Source organism: Elephas maximus, chromosome 5, assembly GCF_024166365.1.
Source record: "Elephas maximus indicus isolate mEleMax1 chromosome 5, mEleMax1 primary haplotype, whole genome shotgun sequence".
NCBI classification, from domain to species: domain Eukaryota; kingdom Metazoa; phylum Chordata; class Mammalia; order Proboscidea; family Elephantidae; genus Elephas; species Elephas maximus.
In genome coordinates, this window is record NC_064823.1 from 166206694 (window position 1) to 166231559 (window position 24866).

General features: G+C 46.7%; 1 protein-coding gene across 8 annotated transcripts in view; it reads right to left on the reverse strand.

Moving 5' to 3' along the window:
- Window positions 1-7119: 7119 nt before the first annotated feature.
- Window positions 7120-24866, reverse strand: part of PIGG (phosphatidylinositol glycan anchor biosynthesis class G) — a 65303-nt gene continuing 47556 nt past the window's right edge. Inside the window, exons 12-14 of one of the 8 annotated variants that reach the window (XM_049886818.1) lie at window positions 21047-21210; window positions 8980-9163; window positions 7120-7264 (exon numbers count right to left, since the gene is read on the reverse strand). In XM_049886818.1, coding sequence (XP_049742775.1) covers window positions 8983-9163; window positions 21047-21210 — 345 coding nt within the window. In that variant the 3' untranslated portion in view covers window positions 7120-7264; window positions 8980-8982. The other 7 variants (XM_049886817.1, XM_049886821.1, XM_049886820.1 and 4 more) reach the window with 7 other exon arrangements.

The window sequence follows — 24866 nt, forward strand, 5'->3', positions numbered from 1 at the left end:
GGAGGACCTCCATTATAGCTTGGTAATCTGCTCAGGTGGGCTGGTGTGTGTTGAAAGTGGAGAAGAACGTATTATGCATCTTTTGGGGGTCTTCCCTATAGGTGGATAAATTGTTTTTCCAATTAAACTGGTCTGAGGTGGTTAAAGGTACACGGATGAGAGTGTATTCCCGCAGTTGACCACCCCTGGTGCTCCTGACTGGAGCCTGCCTTAATGGGAATTGGCCTCCACTGGTTGAGGATACAGGTGGTTCCTGGCCAAAAGACAGCCCACTACGGGTGTAGGAGGAGGAGGCCATCCCTACCACTGGGCTTGTTCCCTGTGGCCTACTTCCTCCTGTGGCCTGAGCCCCACTCCCCAACATTCTAGCCCCTGGTCCTGGATCAGCGAGGGCCATTTGGGGCATCTGGGGATAGATGGGTTGATATGGGGGAGGGGCCAAGGGTCCAAGAATGAGATCTTCCTCTGGTTGTGTTAAGATGAGGGGTCCCTTCCTTTTCTTAGGTTTCTGCCTTTCCCCCTTCCGAACCATTATTTTACACTGCTTTTGTAGACCCTTGTTACTATAGAGAGCCATAAAGGTCTGTACATAGGGGATCTCGTCCCACTTTTGTTCTCTTTTGCAAAACAAATCTAGCTGTAAAATGGTGTTGTAAGTTATAGATCTGTCATTTAGCCACTTTCATTGGTTCCCAAGTTGGTCCTGGGGCCAGGTTACACCACAAAAGAAAATTAATTTATTTTTCTTCATTCCCTCAGGTTTGAAAAAATTCCAGTGCTTTAAGACACATCCTAGGGGGTCGTCACAAGGTATTGAACTTTCATTCCCAATTTTCCTTAGGTATTTACCCACTACTAGGTTTTTGTCTGTGATGTTCAATTAGGGGTCAGATACCATAGCCCCTGAAATAAGGGTTCTCTTAGGTGTTGGTAGACTCTCTGGTGTTCTGGGAGGCTAAGGATGGGACACGTTTTCCCTCTTAAAAAACTTCAGGGCTTGGGAGGGACTCTCAAGTTTGTCTTTTTGGGTTTCCCCCAAAATGAGACCTGTGTCTATAGCCCACAGCCAGGTTTGGTAATTCTTGGGATTACAATCTACCCAGGGGTGAAAAGCCACCCTTTTCCATATGGCGAGGAAAGAAAAAGGAAATAAAAGATCAAGAGCAGAAGAGAGCAGAATGGATACCAGAATGAGAAAGGAGGAAAGAGTGTTCTGAGAGAATGTGGAGGGACTTGAACCATCAGGTCACCAACACGGCAAGGGCCGTTTAAGTAGGTGAGAGTGGGTCCCAGAGGGCCACGGCCCCTATTTCCTTTGTTGTTATGGGGACTGGTCTTAGGACTGTGCCACCCTCTTCCTGCCTAATTCCCCGAGGCCACTGGAACAACCAGATCGAGTGCACTTACCTGAAGTTAGAGACCTCTCCTGTCCAGTTTCTGTTCCCGAGCTGAGGTGGGGACCCGATGGACCTCATCCTGAGTGGGGATTGTCATGGCCACATGAGACTCTTTTCTGATCAAACGAGACCGGGGCGTGCCTTAAGGGGTAGTGGGGGTCTGGATACTCACTGTCCAGGTTTTGGAGTTTGTGGGTCCCAGTGGAGTAACCAGAATTTGTAACTGAATGCCACTCGGGTTCTTTACCTGTCCTATTAGCTGATCAAAATAAGATGGGCACTAACTGCAAGGGAAACAGGAAGTGGCAAGTTTATTGTCTGCAGAGACAAAGAGCAATGTGGGGTCTAACAACCAGAAGACCATGTGCTGTCTGTCTGAGGGAGATGGGGAGCTTTTATTTGCAATCACATCTGGGGGTTGGGTTTGGTACCTGGAACTCTCCACCCTTAGCCTTCCCATGTCCACATTTGGAGGTCTGGACACTGAATCATCCTCCGTAGGGTGTCCATGTGGTGGGACCTCTTGCTTCTCAAAAGGGCTCGAGTGAAACCGGGGTCTGGGAAATATCTTCCTTTCTGGTGATAATCAGGTCTGGGGTTGGGTGAAGTATGCGATCTCTTCAATCTGTGCATGGTCCAAGGTCTAGTTTGGGCTGATTTAGTGGACAGAGCTGATACCTGCTGCAGCTTCCTGAAAAGTGTTGCTCAAAACAAGCTTGTGATTAGCAAGACAAAAAAAAGAGGGAGAGGGGTGTTGGTCAGGAGTTTCAACACTATCTCTCTGAACCAGCCACAAAAATGGACTCAAACATACCAATGGTCATGAAGGTGGCACAGGACTGGGCAACATTTTGTTCTGATATACATTAGGTCACCATGAGTCAGAGCCATCTCAACAGCAACTAACAACAACTACTTCATAAGAGAATCTAGACTTGTGCTTTACCAAATAGCTGGGCATCCCAGCCTGGTTAAGTTCACATATAAAATTGACCATCACAGTCCACCCCTTGTTAACTTGGCACTTGTCTTAGACTGGGCTCTCTAGAGAAGCAAAACCAGTGAAGCTTGTATACGCACACACACACGTATATATATATATACACATATATATATATACACACACACACATACATACATACATACATATATATGTATGTTGTTAGGTGCCATCCATTATTGCAGCCACTGTGTCAATCCATCTTGTTGTGGGTCTTCCTCTTTTTCACTGACCCTCTAATTTACCAAGCACAATGTCCATCTCCAGGGACTGGTGCTTCCTGATCACGTGCCCAAAATATGTGAGATGAAGTCTCACCATCCTTGGTTTTAAGGAGCATTCTGGCTGTACTTCATCCAAGACAGATTTGCTTGTTCTTCTGGTAGTTCATGGTATATTCAATATTCTTCACCAACACCATAATTAAAAGGCATTAATTCTCCTCGATCTTCCTTATTCATTGTCCAGCTTTAGTATGCATATGAGGTGATTGAAAACACCACGGCTTGGGTCAGATGCACCTTAGCCCTCAAAGTGACATCTTTGCTTTTTAAAATTTTAAAGAGATCTTTTGCAGCAGATTTGCCCAACGCAATGTGCTGTTCGATTTCTTGACTGCTTCTTCCATGGGTGTTGATTGTGGATCCAACTAAAATGAAATCCTTGACAACTTCAATCTTTTCTCCGTTTGTCATGATGTTGCTTATTGGCCCATTTGTGAAGATACTTGTTTTCTTTATGTTGAGGTGTAATCCATACTGAAGGCTATAGTCTTTAATCTTCATCAGTAAGTGCTTCAAGTCCTTTCCACTTTCAGCAAGCAAAGTTGTGTTATCTGCATAATGCAGGTTTCTAATGAGTCTTCCTCCAATCCTGATACCCCATTCTTCTTCATATGGTCCAGCTTCTCAGATTATTTTTTCTCAGCATACAGATTGAGTAAATGTGGTGAAAGGATACAACCTTGACTCACACCTTTCTTGACTTTAAACCACTGAGTATCCCCTTGTTCTGTTCAAATTATTGCCTCTTGATTCACGTGCAGATTCCTCACGAGCACAATTAAGTGTTCTGGAATTCCCGTTCTCTGCAATATTATCCATAATTTGTTATGAATCATACAGTTGAATGCCTTAGCATAGTCAATAAAACACAGGCAAACATACTTCTGGTATACTCTGCTTTCAACCAAGATCCATCAGACATCAGGATTGATATCCCTTGTTCTATGTCCTCTTCTGAATCCAGCTTGAATTTCTGGCAGTTCCCTGTCAATGTACTGTTGGAACCACCTTTGAATGATCTTCAGCAAAATTTTACTTGTGTGTGATATTAATGATATTGTTCAATAATTTCTGTATTCTGTTGGATCACTATTCTTTGGAATGGGTACAAATATGGATCTCTACCAGTCAGTTGGCCAGGTAGCTGTCTTTCAAATTTCTTGGCATAGATGAGTTAGCACCTCCAATGCTGCATCCCCGTGTTGAAACATCTCAATTGGTATTCCACCAATTCCTGCAGCCTTGTTTTTTGCCAATGCCTTGAGTGCAGCTTGGACCTCTTCCTTCAGTACCATCAGTTCTTAATCTATGCTACCTTCTGAAATGGTTGAATGTCAGCAAATTCTTTTTGGTAGAGTCACTCTGTGTATTCCTTCCATCTTATTTTGATGCTTCCTGCATCGTTCAGTATTTTGCACACAGAATCCTTCAATATTGCAACCTGAGGCTTGATTTTTTTATTCAGTTCTTTCAGCTTGAGAAATACCGAGCATGGTCTTCCCTTTTGGTTTTCTATCTCTAGGTCTTTGCACATGTTATTATAATACTTTGTCTTCTCAAGTCATCCTTTGAAATCTTCTGTTCAGCTCTTTTACTTCATCATTTCTTCCTTTCACTTTAGCTGCTCAATGTTCAAGAGCAACGTTAAGAGTCTCCTCTGATCTCCATTTTGGTCTTTTCTTTCTTTCCTGTCTTTTTAATGACTTCTTGCTTTCTTCATGTATGATGTCTTTGATGTCATGCCACAACTCAGCTGGTCTTTGGTCACTAGTGTTCAATATGTCAAATCTATTCTTGAGATGGTCTCTAAACTCAGGTGGGATATACTACGGTTGTACTTTGGCTCCCGTGGACTTGTTCTAATTTTCTTCAACTTGAACTTGCATATGAGCAATTGATGGTCTGTTCCTCAGTGGACCCCAGCCTTGTTCTGACTGATGATATTGAGCTTTTCCATCATCTCTTTCCACAGATATAGTTGATTTGATTCTTGTGTATTCCATTTGGTGAGGTCCATGTGTATAGTTGCCATTTATGTTGTTGAAAAAAGGTATCTGCAATGAAGTTGTTGGTCTTGCAAAATTCTATCATATGTTCTCCAGCATAATTTCTAATCACCAAGGCCATATTTTTCAACTACCAATCTTTCTTCTTTGTTTCCAGCTTTTGCATTCCAACCACCAGTAATTATCAACGCATCTTGATTGCATGTTTGATCAGTTTTGGACTGCAGAAGCTGGTAAAATCTTCAGTTTCTTCAGCTTTGGCCTTAGTGATTGGTGCATAAACTTGAATAATTTGTTGTGTTAACTGGTCTTCCTTTTAGGGCTATGGATATTATCCTACCACTGACAGTGTTATACTTCAGGATAGATCATGAAATGTTCTTTTTGACGATGAACGCAATGCCATTTCTCTGCAAGCTGTCATTCCTGGCATAGTAGATCACATGACTGTCTGATTCAAAATGGCCAATACCAGTCCATTTCAGCTCACGAATGCCTAGGACATTGATCTTTATGCATTCCAATTCATTTTCGACAACTTTTAATTTTCCATAACATACTTTGTATGTTCCACATTTTGATTATTAAGGGACACTTGCAGCTCTTTCTTCTCTTTTTGAGTGGTGTCACATCAGCAAATGAAGGTCCCAAAAGCTTGACTGCAACCACATCATTAAGGTCGACTCTACTTGGAGGAGGCAGCTCTTCTCCAATAACCTTTTGAGTGCCTTCCAATCTGAGGGGCTCATCTTCTGGACTATATCAATGTCCCCTTGCTATTCATAAGGTTTTCACTGGTCACTGTTTTCAGAAATAGATTGCCAGCTCCTTCTTCCTCATTTGTCTTAGTCTGGAAGCTCAGCTGATACCTGTCCGCCATGGGTGACTCTGTTGGTATTTGAAGTACTGGTGGCAAATCTTCCAGCATCATAACAACACACAAGCTCCCATAATATGACCAGCTGATAAACATGTGGTCTCTCTCTGTGTATATATGTCAACAACCATGGAAGCAACACTCAAGAAATCAAAGGATGCATTGCATTGGGCAAATGTGCTGCAGTAAGCCTCTTTAAAATGTTAAAAAGCAAAGATGTCACTTTGAGGGCTAAGGTGCGCCTGACCCAAGCCATGATGTTTTCAATCACCTCAAATACATGTGAAAGCTGGACTATGAATAAAGAAGACTGAAAAATAAGTGATGCCCTTGAATTATGGTGTTGGCGAAGAATATTGAATATACCATGGACTGCCAGAAGAACAAACAAATCTGTCTTGGAAGTACAGCCAGAATGCTCCTTTGAAGCAAGGATGGTGAGAGTTCATCTCACATACTTTGGACACGTTATCAAGAGGGACAAGTCCCTGAAGGACATCATACTTAGTGTAATGGGTTGAACTGTGTCTGCCAAAAATGTGTGTCAACTTGGCTAGGCCGTGAATCCCAGTATTGTGCAATTGTCCACCATTTTATCATATGATGTGATTTTCCTATGTGTTGTAAATCCTACCTCTGTGAGGTTAATGAGGCAGTATGACAGGCAGTTATGTTAATGACCGAAAAAAAAAAAGACCAAACCCATTACCGTTGAGTCGATACTGACTCATAGCGACCCTATAGGACAGAGTAGAACTGCCCCATAGAGTTTCCAAGGAGCACCTGGTGGATTTGAACTGCTGACCTTTTGGTTAGCAGCCGTAGCATTTAACCACCACGTGCCACTAGGGTTTCCATATGTTAATGAAGCAGGACTCAATCAATCTACAAGATTAGTTTGTATCTTGAGCCAATCTTTTCTGAGCTATAACAGAGAGAAGCAAACAGAGAGATGGGAGACCTCATTCCACCAAGAAAGTAGTGGCAGGAGGAGAGTGTGTTCTTTGGAACCAGGGTCCCTGCAATGAAAAGTTCCTAGACTAGGGGAAGATTGATGACAAGGGCCTTCCTCCAGAGCTGGCAGAGAGAGAAAGCCTTCCCCTGGAACTCGGGCCTTGGATTCAGACTTCTAGCCTCCTAGACTGTGAGAGAATAAACTTCTGTTTGTTAAAGCCATCCACTTACCATGTTAGAGCAGCACTAGATAACTAAGACACTTGGTAAAACAGAGGGTCAGCAAAAAAGAAGACCATCAGTGAGATGGACTGACACAGTGGCTGCAACAATATGCTCAAGCTTAGCGATTATGAGGACGGCACATGACTGAGCAGTGTTTTGTTCCATTGTACACAGGGTCGCTATGAGTCAGAACTGACTTGAAGGCACCTAACAAAAACAACATCAGTAAAAAACCTTTATAGCATGGAGTCAATAGATACAGACTAAAATAGGAGAAGAGTTAAAAAAAAAAAAAAGACTCCAGTCTCTTAACATTTTTAATTATATTTTTTCTTAATTTTATAGGAATATTTTGTCAACTAATATTTCTCATTAATATCACATGCAAGCAAAATTTTGCTGAAGATCATGCAAAAGCAGCGGCAGCAGTATATACACAGGGAACTGCCAGAAATTCAGGCCGATTCAGAAGAGGACGTGGAACCAGGGATATATCATTGCTGATGTCAGATAGGTCCTGGCTGAAAGCAGAGAATACCAGAAGGGTGTTTATCTGTGTTTCATTGACTATGCAAAGGCATTCGACTGTGCAGATCGTAACAAATTATGGATAACACTGTGAAGAATGGGAATTCCAGAACACTTAGTTATGCTCATGAGGAACCTGTACATAGACCAAGAGGCAGTTGTTCAGACAGAACAAGGGGATACTGGGTGGTTTAAGGTCAGGAAAGGTGTGCGTCAGGGTTGTATCCTTTCACCATACCTATTCAATCTGTATGCTGAGCAAATAATCTGAGAAGCAGTACTCTACAAAGAATGGGGCATTGGGATTGCAGGAAGACTCATTAACAACCTGCGTTATGCAGTGACACAACCCTGCTTGCTGAAAGTGAAGAGGACTTGAAGCACTTACTAATGAAGATCAAAACCACAGCCTTCAGTATGGATTGCACCTCAACATAAAGAAAACAAAAATTCTCACAACTGGACCAATAAGGAACATCATGATAAATGGAGACAAGATTGAAGTTGTCAAGGATTTCCTTTTACTTGAAACCACAATCAACAGCCACAGACGCAGCAGTCAAGAAATCAAAAGAGTGCATTGCATTGGGTAAATCTGCTGCAAAGGGCCTCTTTAACGGGTTGAAAAGCAAAAATGTCACCTCAAAGACTAAGGTGCACCTGACCCAAACCATGATATTTTCAGTAGCATCATCTGCATGTGAAAGCTGGACAATGAATAAGGAAGACATAAGAATGGACGCCTTTGAATTGTAGTGTTGGCAAAGAATATTGAATATACCATGGACTGCCAGAAGAACGAACAAACCTGTCTTAGAAGAAGTACAGCCAGAATGCTCCTTAGAAGTAAGGATGGCGAGACTACATCTTACAAACTTTGGACATGTTGTCAGGGGAGATCAGTCCCTGGAAATGGATATCATGCTTGGTAAAGTACAGGGTCAGTGGAAAAGAGGGAGACCCTCAACAAGATGGCTTGGCACACTGGCTGCAACAATGGGCTCAAGCATAACAACGATTGTAAGGATGGTGCAGGACCGGGCAGTGTTTCATTTTGTGGTGCATAAGGTCGCTCTGAGTTGGAACTAACTCACTGGCACCTAATAACATTTCTCGTAGTAAAAAACACTTATCCAAAGTTTAGCATTTTCTTTGGTTTCACTTTTTTTTCTCCTGTTAAATTTAGTAGAAATACTTTTGATTAAATGTAGCAATATGGTATGGTCCATGCATTCATCCATCCGTCCATCCATCCATTCATCCACCAGTCCATCCACCCACCCACCCATCCATCGACCCAACTGTCCTTCCTTTCCATCCATCTATTTATTCTTCCTTCCACTCTTTTATCCATCTATCCTTTCTTCCATCCAGACAGATGTTACAAATTGTGTTCACCAAAGGTTAATGATAGTTGCTTCTGGGTGGTGAGATTAAAAAAAAAAAAATTCTTTTTAAATTTGGCTTTTTTTATTGTTTGACATATTTAAAATTTTTTAAATTACAAAATGCACCAAATTATTATTCCTTATCAAGGAGGAGGGTAGGTCATGAAGGGATAAGTGGGAGACGGAAGAGGGGAGGGTAAAGAGGTGAAACAGAGAACATTCTAGGAGAAGGAAACAGTCAGTAGGAAGGCATTACCCAAAACAGCATTATACACGGGGTAGCAAGAGCAGTGATCATAGTTAAACTGATGGGTACTTACTGCCTAAGACAGAGAGGGACTGGTGTGAGCTGCTGAGGTGACGTCAGGGAGGAGGGATGCCTGAACCCGCAGGCCAAGAGGAGTCTGGATTTTGTTCTTGGTGAAGGAGGTAAGCCTTAGGAGGGTTTTGACCAGGGGGTGGCACTGTGGCAGCTCCAGGGCCTGGACGGAAGCAGCCTGTAACCTGAGCAAGAGATGGGTTGACTCAGGTGATGGCATATAGATGGACAGCATACGGGGGTGACAGAGGGGTGTGGAGCTCTCCAGGCTTTTGTCAGCCAGAAGCCACTGACTGGTGCAGGACAGGTGCGTGTGGCTCAGGAATGTGGATGGAGTCTCCTTTTCTCACATGAAATCCAGGGGCTTCTGGACCTTCCCCCTGGGCCCTGTGTACCCCAAGACTACCCAGAAGGTTCCTGCACCTTCCCCCTGGGCCCTGTGTACCCCACGTCTACCTGGAAGGCTCCTGTACCTTTCCCCTGGGCCCTGTACACCCCAAGTCCATCTGGAAGGCTCCTGCACCTTTCCCCTGGGCCCTGTGCACCCCAAGTCCATCTGGAAGGCTCCTGCACCTTTCCCCTGGGCCCTGTGCACCCCAAGTCCACTCTGAAGGCTGCTGAAGTGGAGGGCGGCATTCCTCTGTGCTCCGATGCCTGGATGCCCTGCCCCTGGGCCAGCCCCCACATCACGGACCTCCTGCACTGCGAGCTCTTCATCCCTCATCCTGTGGTTTGTAATATGGGCACTGTCTAACCTGCTTGCCCCACTGACTCTCAGCAGCCACTCATGGACCCTGTGGCCTTTAGCACGTTGTTCAGCTGCTCAGTGCCTCAGTTTCTCATCTGTCTATAAATTAGTTCTGATAATAATATGGGGTCCCTGTCACGAAAGCTCTGTCACAGGGCTTCTACCACAAAGCCCGTGTCACAGGGCCTCAGTCGCTGAGCTTCTGTCATGGGGCCCCTGTCAGGAAGCCTCTGTCACAGGGCTTCTGCCACAAAGCCCGTATCACAGGGCCTCAGTCACCGAGCTTCTGTCATGGGGCCTGTCACAAAGCCCACATCACAGGGTCTCAGTCACAGAACCTCTGTCACGGGGCCCCTGTCATGGAGCCTCTGGCATGGAGCGTCTCTCATTGGGGTCTATGTCACGGACCTTTGTCATAAAGTCTTTGTCACAAGTGGTACTTTTACTTGAAAGGCTGACTGACCAACTGATTACTCAGATTTGGGTATTTGGCATAAATGAAGAGTTCCGGAAAACGTCTTTGAGGAGATTGGTGGTGATATTAACAAAAGTGACATTTAGGTGTTGAATAATGAATGTCAACATTTGGAAGACGTACATAACTCAGTTAGCCGTTACTTCCTAGTGATAATGCAGACATAACTCACCACTCCTTGGTGCGAGACAAAGCAGGGGATTTTAATGTAACAGATTCCACGCTCCAATTCACCTTTTCTCTATTTAAATAACTTTTTATTTTTAAATATTTTAAGGCTTACAAGAAATTACAAAAATAGTACTAGAGTTCTGTCTTAGTTGTCCAGTGCTGCTATAACAGAAATACCACAAGTGGATGGCTTTAACAAAGAGAAATTTACTCTCACAGTCTAGGAGGCTAGAAATCTGAATTCAGGGTGTCAGCTCCAGGGGAAAGCTTTCTCTCTCCGTTGGCTCTCGGGGAAGGTCCTTGTCATCAATCTTCCCTGGTCAAGGAGCTTCTCAGTGCAGAGACCCCGGGTCCAAAGTGCTCTCTATTCTGGTTCTTGTTTCTTGGTGGTATGAGGTCCCCATATCTCTGCTCACTTCTCTTTTGTATCTCAAAGAGATTGGCTTAAAACAAAACCTAATCTTGTAGAGTCCTGCCTCATTAACATAACTGCCACTAATCTTACCTCATTAACATCATAGAGATAGGATTTACAACACATAGGAAAATCACATCAGATGACAAAATGGTGGACAATCACACAATACTGGGAGTCATGACCCAGCCAAGTTGACAGATATCTTTTGGGGACATAATTCAATCCATAACAAGTTTCATTTACCCTTCACCCACCTTCCCCATGATGACCTCTGACATAACCAGATACATTGTCACAACCAGGAAATCGACGTTAGTACAGTTTTGACTCAGGTACAAATCTTCTTGGGTGTCCCTTTTAACCTGTACATTTTTTTTCCCCCAACTAACCTTCAAGTAAAGTAGAGGGTCAGCGAAAGAGAAGAAGACTCTCAATGAGATGGACTGGTACAGTGGCTTTAACAATGGGCTCAAGGATAATGACTGAGGATGGCGCACTACTGGGTAGTATTTTGTTCTTTTGTACGTACAGGGTCACTATAAGTTTGAACTGACTCGATGGCACCTAACAGAAACAACAACCTTCAAGAAACTAACACTTGTTAAGTTTTTCTGTAGTATCAAAAAAAGAACAACCACAATGATCAGAAAAAGAATATTAAACAACTCTTCCCTTTTCCAACCACTTATCTGTGTGAGGCTGAGTTTTCTCATACTTCAACCAAAAACACATCACAACAGATGGAACGCAGGCTCCACTGTCTTCAACTAAGCCAGACATTGAAGAGATTTGGAAAGAGGTAAACAACGCCACTCTTCTCACAAAATATCTTTGTTTTGGAAAATATAGTTATTTTTCTTAAAAAATATATTAATATGCCATGGGCTTATTATTTTTAACAAATAAGTATTTTTGAAATTTCTTAGTTTTAATTTCAAATACCACAAACATTGATTGATATAACCCACATACACAAAAACTCTTTGGGGCTGCAATGATTTTCAGATCATGAAGGGGTGCTGTGACGCCAACCCTCACGGGACCCTGGCTCTCTGAAACCCTAACACGTGAGGCAGCACAAGAGTGTCTTGATTTGTTGATATAAGTGCACATATTTGGGTCATACCAAGCTTATCCAGAGGAAGTTGAAATTTCAGAAGTTTCTAAAGTGTCTGCCACAAAGGGAAATAACAACACTAACCATATAGATTCAATTATTTAAAGTGACCTTTTTCAGGAGGAAACATATTAAACCCGTTGTTATTTAGTCTAAATTCAAGTACAGTAGTCAAAGAAATTAAAGCTATTCATCACCTTTGTTGAATTTGCTCTTTTTCAGAATGCTCCTGCATTTAAGCAGGTTTTTCATCACTCAGATCTGTGAAGTTAACACAGACTTTTAAAACAGTATTTTCCCAGTCTCCATAGAGCTTTGTCTAAGGTTTTGTGAGTCTGGTTTGATCCATGGCTGTGAAGAACACACAAATAGCAGCTGTAACGAATAGATGCATTCCCTCATAGAGAAGCTTTGGAGAAAACACGCTCCATATAAATAAATGGTAACGCAGGGACGTCACCAGAATGATATACGCGGACACTGGAATGGAGCAAATCAGTGCGTAGCAGAAGCAAGCATGACGCAGTGCTGAATGGCTGCGGATGAAAAAGAAAACACGACTTAAAATGCGCCACTTTGTGTCATGTGAGGCAAGAACACATACGCAACCCATGTCCTGATTTTGGAAGCAACTGTGGCCCCCCGGCTCCTGCTCCTGGTGTGGCTCTCACTCAAACACGTACTCAGGCCCAGGCAGGCGGCTTGGCGCCAGCTTTCCTCTCGATGCTCCAGTGAAGGAGGGAAGCCCAGTCCCTACTCCCAATAAGCCTGTGTTGTAGTGACGGGGACAGGGCATACCATGTCAGAAGTAACCAGTGTCACCAAGAACAACAACACAGAGCAAACAAAGAGCAATGCTGTGAGGGCTGTTATTTCCTATAGCACACACCCCGAGCTCTCTAGGAATGCTTCTAACTCTGTACTACACATAAAAACGACTTCGGTGTTTGCCAAAAATGCCCTTTCTGGGCCTTCCCTGCCCCACAGGAGTCTGGATTCAGTAAAGCAGGGCTAGGCAGGAATCTGCATTTCTATGAGATCACACCTGAGACACGGCTGGAGACTGGCTGTCTCCAAACTTTCTCATTGCCACTGCAATCTGTCAAATGATTTTGAAACACCCCCAGATTTGCCCAGTAATTTATAAATTACATGCATGTACTACTATTAGCACATACAAAATACAAGCAACAAACAGGAATCACAAAGAAGAGGTAAAACATAAACAGGACTTTTTTTCTGTTCTACTCGGGAGACCGGCTCCTAGCAGGTTGGTCAGCAAGGTATCGCTGAAGGCAATTTCTGAAAATGACCACAACCCCTTACGGCACTTAATGCCCTGGTTCTTTTCAAACAACTCTGTTTTTAAGCAGAGTGCTTGTTAGTTCTTTATCAATCTGCAATACTCCACTGTTTGTATTTTAACCCACAAACATTTAATCTGAATTAGGTTGGCAGTTGGAACCCACCGAGGGGCCCTGGAAGACAGGACTGGTGATCTGCTTCTGAGAGGTCACAGCCTTGAGAACCTATGGAGCATAGCTCTACTCGGCACACGCGGGGCCACCATGAGTCAGAACGGGCTCAAAAACAACTAGTACCAAGCAGGCATCAAAGAATTCTGCAGTGTTTCCGCAACAAGGCTGAGGTGGCCCAGTGGATAAGGGATTTTGCTCCAGCACTGCCTTCACTTTGAAGCTCTAAGAATCTAAGCCCTGAAGGGGCCGAGGAGGCTGGGGGTCGTCTGTCTGCAGAGCAGAGGAGGAGGTGGGTTGGTGTCCATTCCTAGACGGACTATGGTCGCTCTGCTTGTACACAGCCAGAGGCAGCACCAAGGTAACCACGTGGGACTCTAAGGGGCAGAACCCGGCACTTGAGCCTGACTTACTGTAAGACTGAACGTTAAAAAACAGTGTCTTACGGTGTCTTCAACAAACGGTGCTGGCAGAACTGGCTATCCATCTGCAAAGAAATGAAATAATACCTATACCTCACTTCATGCACAAAAACTAACTCAAAATGGATCAAAGACCTAAATATAAAAACTAAAATGATAAAGATCATGGAAGCAAAAATAGGGACAATGCTAGGAGCCCTACTACATGCTATAAACAGTATACAAAACATTACTAACAAGGCACAAACACCAGAAGAGAAACTAGATAACTGGGAGCTCCCAAAAATCAAACACTATGCTCACCCAAAGACTTCACCAAAAGAGTAAAAAGGCAACCTACAAATTGGGAAAAAAATTTTTGGCTATGACAAATACGATCAGTGCCTAATCTCCAAAATATACAAGATACTGCAAAACCTTAACAATGAGAAGACAAATGACCCAATTAAAAAATGGGCAAAGGATATGAACAGACCCTTCACTAAAGACATTCAGGTAGCTAACAGATACATGAGGAAATGCTCACGATCATTGGCCATTAGAGAAATACAATCAACACTACCATGAGATTCCATCTCACTCCAACAAGGCTGGCATTAATCCAAAAAACACAAAATAATAAACGTTGGAGAGGTCGTGGAGAGACTGGAACACTTATACACTGCTGGTGGGAATGTAAAATGGTACAACCACTTTGGAAATCGATTTGGCGCTCCCTTAAAAAGCTGGAAATAGAACTACCATATGATCCAGGAATCCCACTCCTTGGAATATTTCCTAGAGAATTAAAAGCCTTTACATGAACAGATGTATGCACACCCATGTTCACCGCAGCACTGTTTACAACAGCAAAAAGATGGAAGCAACCCAGGTGCCCATCAACGGATGAATGGATAAATTTTGGTATATTCACACAATGGATTATTACGCATTGATAAAGAACAGTGAGGAATCTAAGAAACATTTCATAACATGGAAGAATCTGGAAGGCATTATGCTGAGTGAAATCGGTCAGCTGCAAAAGGACAAACATTGTATGAGACCACTATTATAAGAACTCAAGAAACAGTCTAAACACAGAAGAAAACATTCTTTGATGGTTATGAGGCAGGGAGGGAAGGAGAGGGGTATTCACTAATTAGATAGTAGACAAGAATTATTTTAGTTGAAGGGAAGGACAACACACAATACAGGGGAAGTCAGCATAACTGAACTAATCCAAAAACTAGTAAGTTTCTTGAATACCACCAAACACTCTGAAGGACACAGTAGCAGGGGTGGGGGTCTGAGGACCGTGGTTTCAGGGGACATCTACATCAACTGGCATAACAAAGTGCATTAAGAAAACACTCTGCATCCCACTTTGGTGTGTCTGGGGTCTTAAAAGCTAGCGAGCAGCCATCTAAGATGCATTAATTGGTCTCAACCCACCTGGAGCAGAGGAGAATGAAGAACACCAAAGACATAAGGAAAATATGAGCCCGAGAGAGACAGGGCCACATAAACGAGAGACTCCATCAGCCTGAGACCAGCAGAACTAGATGGTGCCCAGCTACCATCAATGACTGCCCTGACAGGGAACACAATGGAGTCCTTGACAACGCAGGAGAAAAGTGGGATGCTAGAACTCAAATTCTAGTAAAAGGACCAGACAATGGTCTGAGACTGGAGGGACCCAGAGGTCATGGCCCGGGGACTCTCTGTTAGCCCAAAACTAAAGCCATTCCTGAAGCCAACTCTTCAGACAAATATTAGACTGGAGTATAAGACATAAAATGATACTGGTGAGAACTGTGCTTCTTAGCTCAAGTAGACACATGAGATTATGTGGACAGCTCCTGTCTGGAGGCAAGATGAAAAGTCAGAGGTGGACTGGAGCTGGTTGAATGGACATGGGAAATATAGGGTGGAGAGAAGGCGTACGCTGTCACATTGCAGGGAGGGCAACTAGGGTCACATAATAATGTGTATGTAAGTTTTCGTATGAGAAACTGACTTGAATTGTAAACTTTCAAAGCACAATTAAAAAAAAAAAATCCCAGTGTTAAAAGTCTCTAAAGGTTTTCACGGGTGAATGGCCAACACCCCGAGATCCACCCATACTACAATTTATCCAGCAATTCCAGGATGCACAACTGACACACGCAGTCCTGGGATGGGTCTTGGGAGCTTTACGCTGAGTGGCGATAGCCAGCCCTGAAAGGTCACCTACTGTATGATTTAATTTGAACAAATACATTTCAAAAGGACAGAATGAGAGAGACAGAAAGCAGGTCAGTGGTGGCCAGGAGCAGCAATGTGAGGGGCACACTCAGCGTGAAGGGCAGCGCAAGGGACTTCTGAGGTGAAGCAGGTCTGGATCTGGCTGTGGTGGTAACAGGAATCTACACACAAGGTTACATGTGGAACCATACCCACATGGCACACACATGCCCACATACCACAATACCCCCACATGCCATACATACATGCCCACATACCGCACACACGTCCACATGCCACACGTCCACACCCACATACCGCACACATGTCCACATGCCACACGTACACACCCACATACCACACACACGTCCACATGCCACACGTACACACCCACATACCGCACACACACATCCACATGCCACACATACACACCCACATACGTCCACATGCCACACATACCCACATACTGCACACACATGTCCACACGCCACACATACCCCCACATACAGATACCACAGACCAATATACGCCATACACACATACACCACACACATCCTCCACATATAAACCCCCAAACACATGTATACACTGCACACACCCCACACATATGCAGACATACCAGACACACCCATACACCCCAACACACCCCCACACCGCATACCCACCGCACAACCTACACACATATGTACCCTACACACAAAGCATACACCACACACATACTCCCCCATCCCCTCACGCATACCCCCCCCACATGCACACATACGTACGCACACCACGCATACCCATACATCCCACCCATACACATCCCCACAGACTACACACCACCACCTACTTCCCACACACATACACTCCCCCACCCCCACCCCCACCCTCACAAGCGCAGGTGAAAGTTGGTGGGTAACACCTGCAGTCTGGGTCACAGTCTTCTAGGATTTTGATGATGGCCCAGCTGTTGGGGGAAGCAGGGTAAAGGATACGGGGGCTAAACTGTACCACTGCTGAACTTCCAGGGTCATCTGTGACTATTTCAAAATTAATGGTTAAGTTGTCTGGCACCTTCACTCACATCCACAACCTCCAGCCGGCTCCTGCCTGGTCTGGAAGGATCTATGGCAGCATCTCAAATCCTGCAGAGGTCAGCCCAGGCTCTTCACGCCTCCCTTGGGCACTGCCATGAGCACCTGCTGGTCTGTCTGGGTCTTCTCCCTTCACTCAAACCACACCACCATCACCGCTGTCTGGGCTCCTCAAAGCGCAGCTTCTGCCATTTGTTAGCCTCACAGCAGTACCGTGGAATGTAGCATCAGGCCAGGGCCTGGGCCACTGACAACCGGGACCACTGCTCTGAAGTGGTGTCATCAAAGGCTCACAGACCTTGGGCTGCTGGGAGAGGGAAGCACCCGCAGGCGTGGTGTGCACAGCACAGGAGAGGCTTCATGGTACCACACTTGGGCTGAAAAGGGTTTGCATGCAAGGGAACAGCAGTAAAGGTGTTCCTTGGAGTGGCCGCAGAGGCACAGAGGCAGAACAGCGAGTATGTGTGTGCATGTGAGTACACGTGTGTGCATGTGAGTGTGTACATGTAAAAATGGGTTAGGGGCAGCGTCTGACCTCCTCTACTGTCACAAGGGGGAAGGAGAACCAAGATGGAGAGCCCGAGGCTGACTCCTATGAGGCGGAGGTCAGACACGACTCCTCTCTCCACCATCTTTACCAATTCTGACACCAACTGTCCCTCCCACGACACTCTCTACTTCTCTGATGGGTTTGAGAGCTCACTGCAATGGCCACACAGAGCTCACAGACAATACTCATGATTATGGGGTTTATTAAGGAAGTAACAGGTTACAATTCAGGCTCAGGAACACTCAGGATACAGTTCTTCCATCAAGAAAGCCTCTTCCCAGCCATGCTCACAAGCACACCTCTCTCTGGCCCTAGGCCTCTGCCTAAAGCATTCAGCTTTCTCTCTCTGTGGGCTGGGAAGCCCACTGTGCCATCTCCTGCTGCCCGGTCTCTGCTGCTGCTTCTAGCCATCTTCAGTGCTACAGTTCTCTATCTCCTCTGTCTCCCTTCTCAGTGCAGGGATCCTGGGTCCAAAGGACGCGCTGGCTTCTGGCTGCTTTCTTGGTGCTGGTGGGATCATCTCTCTTCCCTGCCCGTTCGGTGGTGTTCAAGCCCAGTGGGATGGCAAAACTGACCAATACCCTTGGTGTGCTACAATTACTGGATCTGCACAGTCCCACCCAATCACCTGGGTGTTACGAGACCATGGAAAGACCGTTCAAAATCAATCCATTATACTGCAGCACCCATGTGTGTGCACGTGCATCTTGTCTGTGAATATGTGTACATGTGAGTGCTGCATGCACTATACATGTGTGGACATGTGGACACGTGTGCGTTGACATGTGTACACACATGCGAGTATATATGCATACATTGCATACGTACATGTGCGCACAGGTGCATATGTGTATCATGTGCATGTACGTGTACACGTGTGTGCTCTTCACAAGCGTAGGCACGCATGCATGTGGACAGTCACAGGTAACTGATGGTTTTACCACCTCCCACAAGCCGTGGGCTTCTGGAGGGGGGGTCCTCGCACCTGCACTGTGGGCTCCTAGGTGCACAGCCTCACAAGCAGGAGAGCACATGGGGAGGTGGACTCACAGGCGGTGACGAGCTATCTGCCCAGGGGACATGTGGCCTGGAACAGGCAGCCTGCCACTGAGCGAACACCTGGTAGAGGCACACGTTCCACAGGACGCTCCACAGAAAAGGGTCACACACCCGGGGGCACCTGCGGGCATCTGTGGGTCAGCCAACAAGCCTTCAAGTGCGCTTCCCTTCAGCCACACAGGGACACAGGAGGTGGAGCTCTAATCTGCCACCACTCTGGCCTGTGGTTCAATTTAATTCACAATTTTTAAAGTCACTGCTTAGTGGCCAGAGGCTGCGTCTTTTCTGTGAGAACATTCAGTGAGTCCTGCTCCTACAGCCTCTGTGAGGGCGGGATGGGCTTTGGAGGTGGTGGACCGAGGGGGTCAGCAACTTACACCACCTGCTTCAGTGTCTGTGGGGGTGTCAGGCCCCAAACTCAGCAGGGGCTCGCTAAGCAAAGGGCCTAACATCTGAGCCACGAGAAATACACTCTGCCTTTACCATTCTTATCTGTCATAGGTTTTTACTTACACAAAAAAGAGTAAATAAAACTTGGTGCTTTAAGCTTTCAAAAATGAATGAGAAAAAAAAAAAATTATCGGAGAAGAAACATTCCTTAATTAGGGAATCTTTCATTAATGTTCCCAACTGATAAAAATGCTTTCAGCTCACTTTTTAAAGTGATCGCACCTGCTGTTTTCCCCAAACAAAGTGGGGCCTGGCCGTGTGTCAGGTGATGGAATTGGGACGCCAAGCACCAGGAGCTGCCTCCCACAGAGGCGCTGGGCCCAGGTGGCTGGTCCAGACCTGAATGCCTGGGGTTGCTGGGTGCGCAGAGACCTCCAACCACCCCAGCCCCAGCCCAGATTACAGGCCATGTCTGAGGGAGGTGCCAAAGGGCTCATGGCCTGATATGGGGCCGTCTGGTGGCCAGCACCTCATCGGGCCATCAGCATGAGATGCTGGTGTCAAACAGGTCCCCAATGATGTCACAGACCCCGACAGAGTGAAGGAGCGAGTGTCCAGTCCTGCTGAATTGGCAGAACCAGGCCAGATGGCGAGAGGTTCCGGACATGGAGTCAGCAGCCACCATAGCGAGACCTTTCCTTTTTTATAAACAGGAGGCATCAGGATGAATGGGAATGGGGAAAAGGTGACTCCAACTCCACCTCTGACCCGAGGTCAACAAGACATGAAAGAGTGAGGGGCAGTTTGGAGCGGGGAGGTTGGGGTGGTGGCGAGGGTCCCAGTGGGTGGTAAGGACGACACACTCACTGCAGCTCTGACAGAAGCGGGAGGGGAAGTGCGATCCCTGGGGTCATGGCCCCCAGGCCCCTTCTTTCCTGTCACAGACCCCAACTCCCTACTGTGGCCCCCCGACTCTCTACCAAAGCTCTCTGGACCTCCCTGCCCCTACCCTGCACTCCTGGTCTCTGTGCCTGAGTTTTCAAATGGTCACCCATGCCTGCCCAGAGCTGTGTGAGGTCACCTGCCTTCTGGAGGGGCAGCACATCTGTCAGGCGTCCAGGCACTAACTGTTGAAGGGGCACTGAGGCATCGCTGCAGTGAGCCACAGAGGCTCACGAGGCTCACGGCCAACAGCAGGGGCAGAGGCACAAGGAGGACCAGAGCACCAACAGAGCTTGTACCGGATGCTGTGGGCCTCACACATGCGTCCTCCCTTCCCCCACAGCAGCCCCAAGTGCCCATGGTCCCCAACTCATGGGAGGAAACTGAGCTGCAGACAAGTCAGGTAACTGCTACTGACGGTGCTGCCTGCAGGCCAGGGAGGCCAGTGCCTGGGCTCAGCTGAGGACGCGATCCTCAGAGAACCCCAGGAGCTCAGAGCTTGGAACACAGCACCCACATCTGCCATCTGTCCACACCTTGCCCACGTGTGAGGGTGCCAAGACAGACAGACCACATCCTCTCCAAGGGACACACAAAGAGTAAGAGCAGACACCATGGCGGAAAGTGGCATAGGGACAGTGCCATCCCAGAGGGAGAGGAGGGCCAGGTCTCCAGCTTCCTGGGGGACGTGGACTCCCCGGGGACCAACTTCCCAGAATTCTGGGGGCCAAGCACCGAGTCTTTTGTCTTTATGCCCCTGGAAGTGAGGGATCAATCTCCCCTAGTCCAGAACAGCAAGCAGGCGCTCTTGGGTCAGCGAGGGAGCAAGCCAACTGCCCCTCAGAACCAGACTTAGAGGCTGTGCTGCCTGACAGCATACAGAGATCCAGCACCAGCTTGCGGGCAGCCCCTTCCTCCTTAAGGAAAAGGAAATTGATAAAAACACCCTTCTGGGCCCTTGGCCCTAGACCATGTGTGCTGGAGCAGAGCATCACGGATGGCAGACCAGACAAAGAGGTTTACCTGCTTGACTCTGAGCTCAGGTAGTTCACCAGGTGGCTGGCCCACAAGACGGGGCCCACGTAGGTGGCAAATGCAGTCAGGAACACGGCGGGGACCTCCACATAGCGCTCCAGGCCCACGAAGCCCGCCGAGACATCCACGGTAGCGATGTTGTTGGAGTTCCCCTGAGGAGAAGGAAGCTCGGCTGTCATGAGACCTGTACCCAGGGCAGCAGGCAAGTCAGGACTGGTTGCCCGCTGAATGTCCCGTGATGGCACAGCTGAGGTAAGGGGAATGAGATGCCTCCTCCTCTGGCTAGGGTCGGAAGTCTGCTCTGAGGACTGCAAGTGCCAGCTGTGGCCTCTCTATGCCATGTTTACCCATCCCTCACTGCTCCCCACCCCTCACTGATCACCAGCTAGCCCTGGACAGGACAGCCAGGTGTCCGGAGGCAGTGCCAGGCCGGGAGCCCCCCAGCTCTGCCACAACGCCCGATTTGGAACCATGCATCCCATGCCCAAAGAGGGGAGTGACGTGGACATCCCACTGGGCTGTGTCCTGGCACTAGAGGGGGCAGGAAGGCCACACAGGAACTGGGCAGGAGCCAGACAGGAGCTAGGACTGAGAGACCAGCTCAGCTTACCCACACCACCTGGGCCACACAGACTCCTGTTGCTTCACTGACACTTTTGGTTAGCTTCACCTAGCAAGTAACCCGGTAGGTGCCGTCTAGGAGGGTCAGAGAATAGGACAGAGGAAAGCTGTGCACCATGGACTGTACTGCAGCCAGGCCCGAAGGGCACAGAGAGTAAGATGTAAACATGGGAGCAGGGGCAGGAGGGGCTGACTGCCAGGACCCCAAAACCGACTTGCCCTCCAGGCCAGGTGTGAGGAAGAAGAGGAGCCACCATGCAGGAGCAGTGTGCACACCTCCATACTGGGAGTGAGACTCTGAGCGGCTCATCCAGTGAGAGCAGGGCTGCAGAGAGCTGAGGCATGCAGTGTCCATCCCCATGAGGGGCCTTCACACTGCACCCAGGAGAAGAGCCAGCAGTGGCCAAGCTGGGAGGGACCATCTGATCCAACAGGACAGATGTGGAGCTGAGCCTTCTGTCTACCTGTCCAGGTGGACAGGGCCTCCAGGTGGATGGGCTGCCCCATCTATGTGGGCATCCCAGGGGCGGCTTTCTTATCTCTGAGGGACCTTCTAGTCCTGGAGAGGATGTATGACAACTGCCAACCCCCTAGGACGGACAGATAGGTGGGACACCCACAGGCATCCAGAGCTGCCTGTCTGAACGCCCAGGGCAAAACTGAGCGCAATTATGATATCAACCAAATACAGCAACTGAGAACCATAACCTGTTTCCATAACTGCTCCCAGTAAAGGAACGCACTAGAACCACGTTTCCATAACTGCTCCCATAAATGAATACACTAGAACCACGTTTCCATAACTGCTCCCATAAATGAACGCACTAGAACCACGTATCCGTAACTGCTCCCATAAATGAACGCACTAGAACCACGTTTCCATAACTGCTCCCATAAATGAATACACTAGAACCCCGTTTCCATAACTGCTCCCATAAATGAACGCACTAGAACCACGTTTCCATAACTGCTCCCATAAATGAACGCACTAGAACCACGTTTCCATAACTGCTCCCAGTAAATGAACGCACTAGAACCATGTATCCGTAACTGCTCCCAGTAAATGAACACACTAGAACCATGTATCCGTAACTGCTCCCATAAATGAACGCACTAGAACCACGTATCCGTAACTGCTCCCAGTAAATGAATGCACTAGAACCACGTTTCCGTAACTGCTCCCAGTAAAGGAACACACTAGAACCACGTATCCGTAACTGCTCCCATAAATGAACGCACTAGAACCACGTATCCGTAACTGCTCCCATAAATGAACGCACTAGAACCACGTATCCGTAACTGCTCCCAGTAAAGGAATGCACTAGAACCACGTATCCGTAACTGCTCCCAGTAAATGAACGCACTAGAACCACGTATCCGTAACTGCTCCCATAAATGAACACACTAGAACCACGTTTCCGTAACTGCTCCCACTAAAGGAATGCACTAGAACCACGTATCCGTAACTGCTCCCAGTAAATGAACGCACTAGAACCACGTATCCGTAACTGCTCCCATAAATGAACACACTAGAACCACGTTTCCGTAACTGCTCCCAGTAAAGGAATGCACTAGAACCACGTATCCGTAACTGCTCCCAGTAAATGAACGCACGAGAACGTTTCCGTAACTGCTCCCATAAATGAACACACTAGAACCACGTTTCTGTAACTGCTCCCAGTAAAGGAATGCACTAGAACCACGTTTCCGTAACTGCTCCCAGTAAATGAACGCACTAGAACCATGTATCCGTAACTGCTCCCATAAATGAACGCACTAGAACCACGTATCCGTAACTGCTCCCAGTAAATGAATGCACTAGAACCACGTTTCCATAACTGCTCCCAGTAAAGGAACGCACTAGAACCACGTATCCGTAACTGCTCCCATAAATGAACGCACTAGAACCACGTATCTGTAACTGCTCCCAGTAAATGAACGCACTAGAACCACGTATCCGTAACTGCTCCCAGTAAAGGAATGCACTAGAACCACATATCCGTAACTGCTCCCAGTAAATGAACGCACTAGAACCACGTTTCCGTAACTGCTCCCATAAATGAACACACTAGAACCACGTTTCCGTAACTGCTCCCAGTAAAGGAATGCACTAGAACCACGTATCCGTAACTGCTCCCAGTAAATGAACGCACTAGAACCACGTTTCCGTAACTGCTCCCATAAATGAACACACTAGAACCACGTATCCGTAACTGCTCCCAGTAAATGAATGCACTAGAACCACGTTTCCATAACTGCTCCCAGTAAAGGAACACACTAGAACCACGTATCCGTAACTGCTCCCATAAATGAACACACTAGAACCACGTTTCCGTAACTGCTCCCAGTAAAGGAATGCACTAGAACCACGTATCCGTAACTGCTCCCAGTAAATGAACGCACTAGAACCACGTATCCGTAACTGCTCCCATAAATGAACACACTAGAACCACGTATCCGTAACTGCTCCCAGTAAATGAATGCACTAGAACCACGTTTCCGTAACTGCTCCCATAAATGAACGCACTAGAACCACGTATCCGTAACTGCTCCCAGTAAATGAACACACTAGAACCACGTTTCCATAACTGCTCCCAGTAAAGGAACGCACTAGAACCACGTTTCCGTAACTGCTCCCAGTAAAGGAACGCACTAGAACCACGTTTCCGTAACTGCTCCCAGTAAATGAACGCACTAGAACCACGTATCCGTAACTGCTCCCAGTAAATGAACGCACTAGAACCACGTATCCGTAACTGCTCCCAGTAAATGAACGCACTAGAACCACGTTTCCGTAACTGCTCCCATAAATGAACGCACTAGAACCACGTTTCCATAACTGCTCCCAGTAAATGAACGCACTAGAACCACGTATCCGTAACTGCTCCCAGTAAATGAACGCACTAGAACCACGTATCCGTAACTGCTCCCAGTAAAGGAACGCACTAGAACCACGTTTCTGTAACTGCTCCCAGTAAATGAACACACTAGAACCACGTTTCCATAACTGCTCCCAGTAAATGAACGCACTAGAACCACGTTTCCGTAACTGCTCCCAGTAAAGGAACGCACTAGAACCACGTTTCTGTAACTGCTCCCAGTAAACGAATGCACTAGAACCACGTATCCGTAACTGCTCCCATAAATGAACGCACTAGAACCACGTTTCTGTAACTGCTCCCAGTAA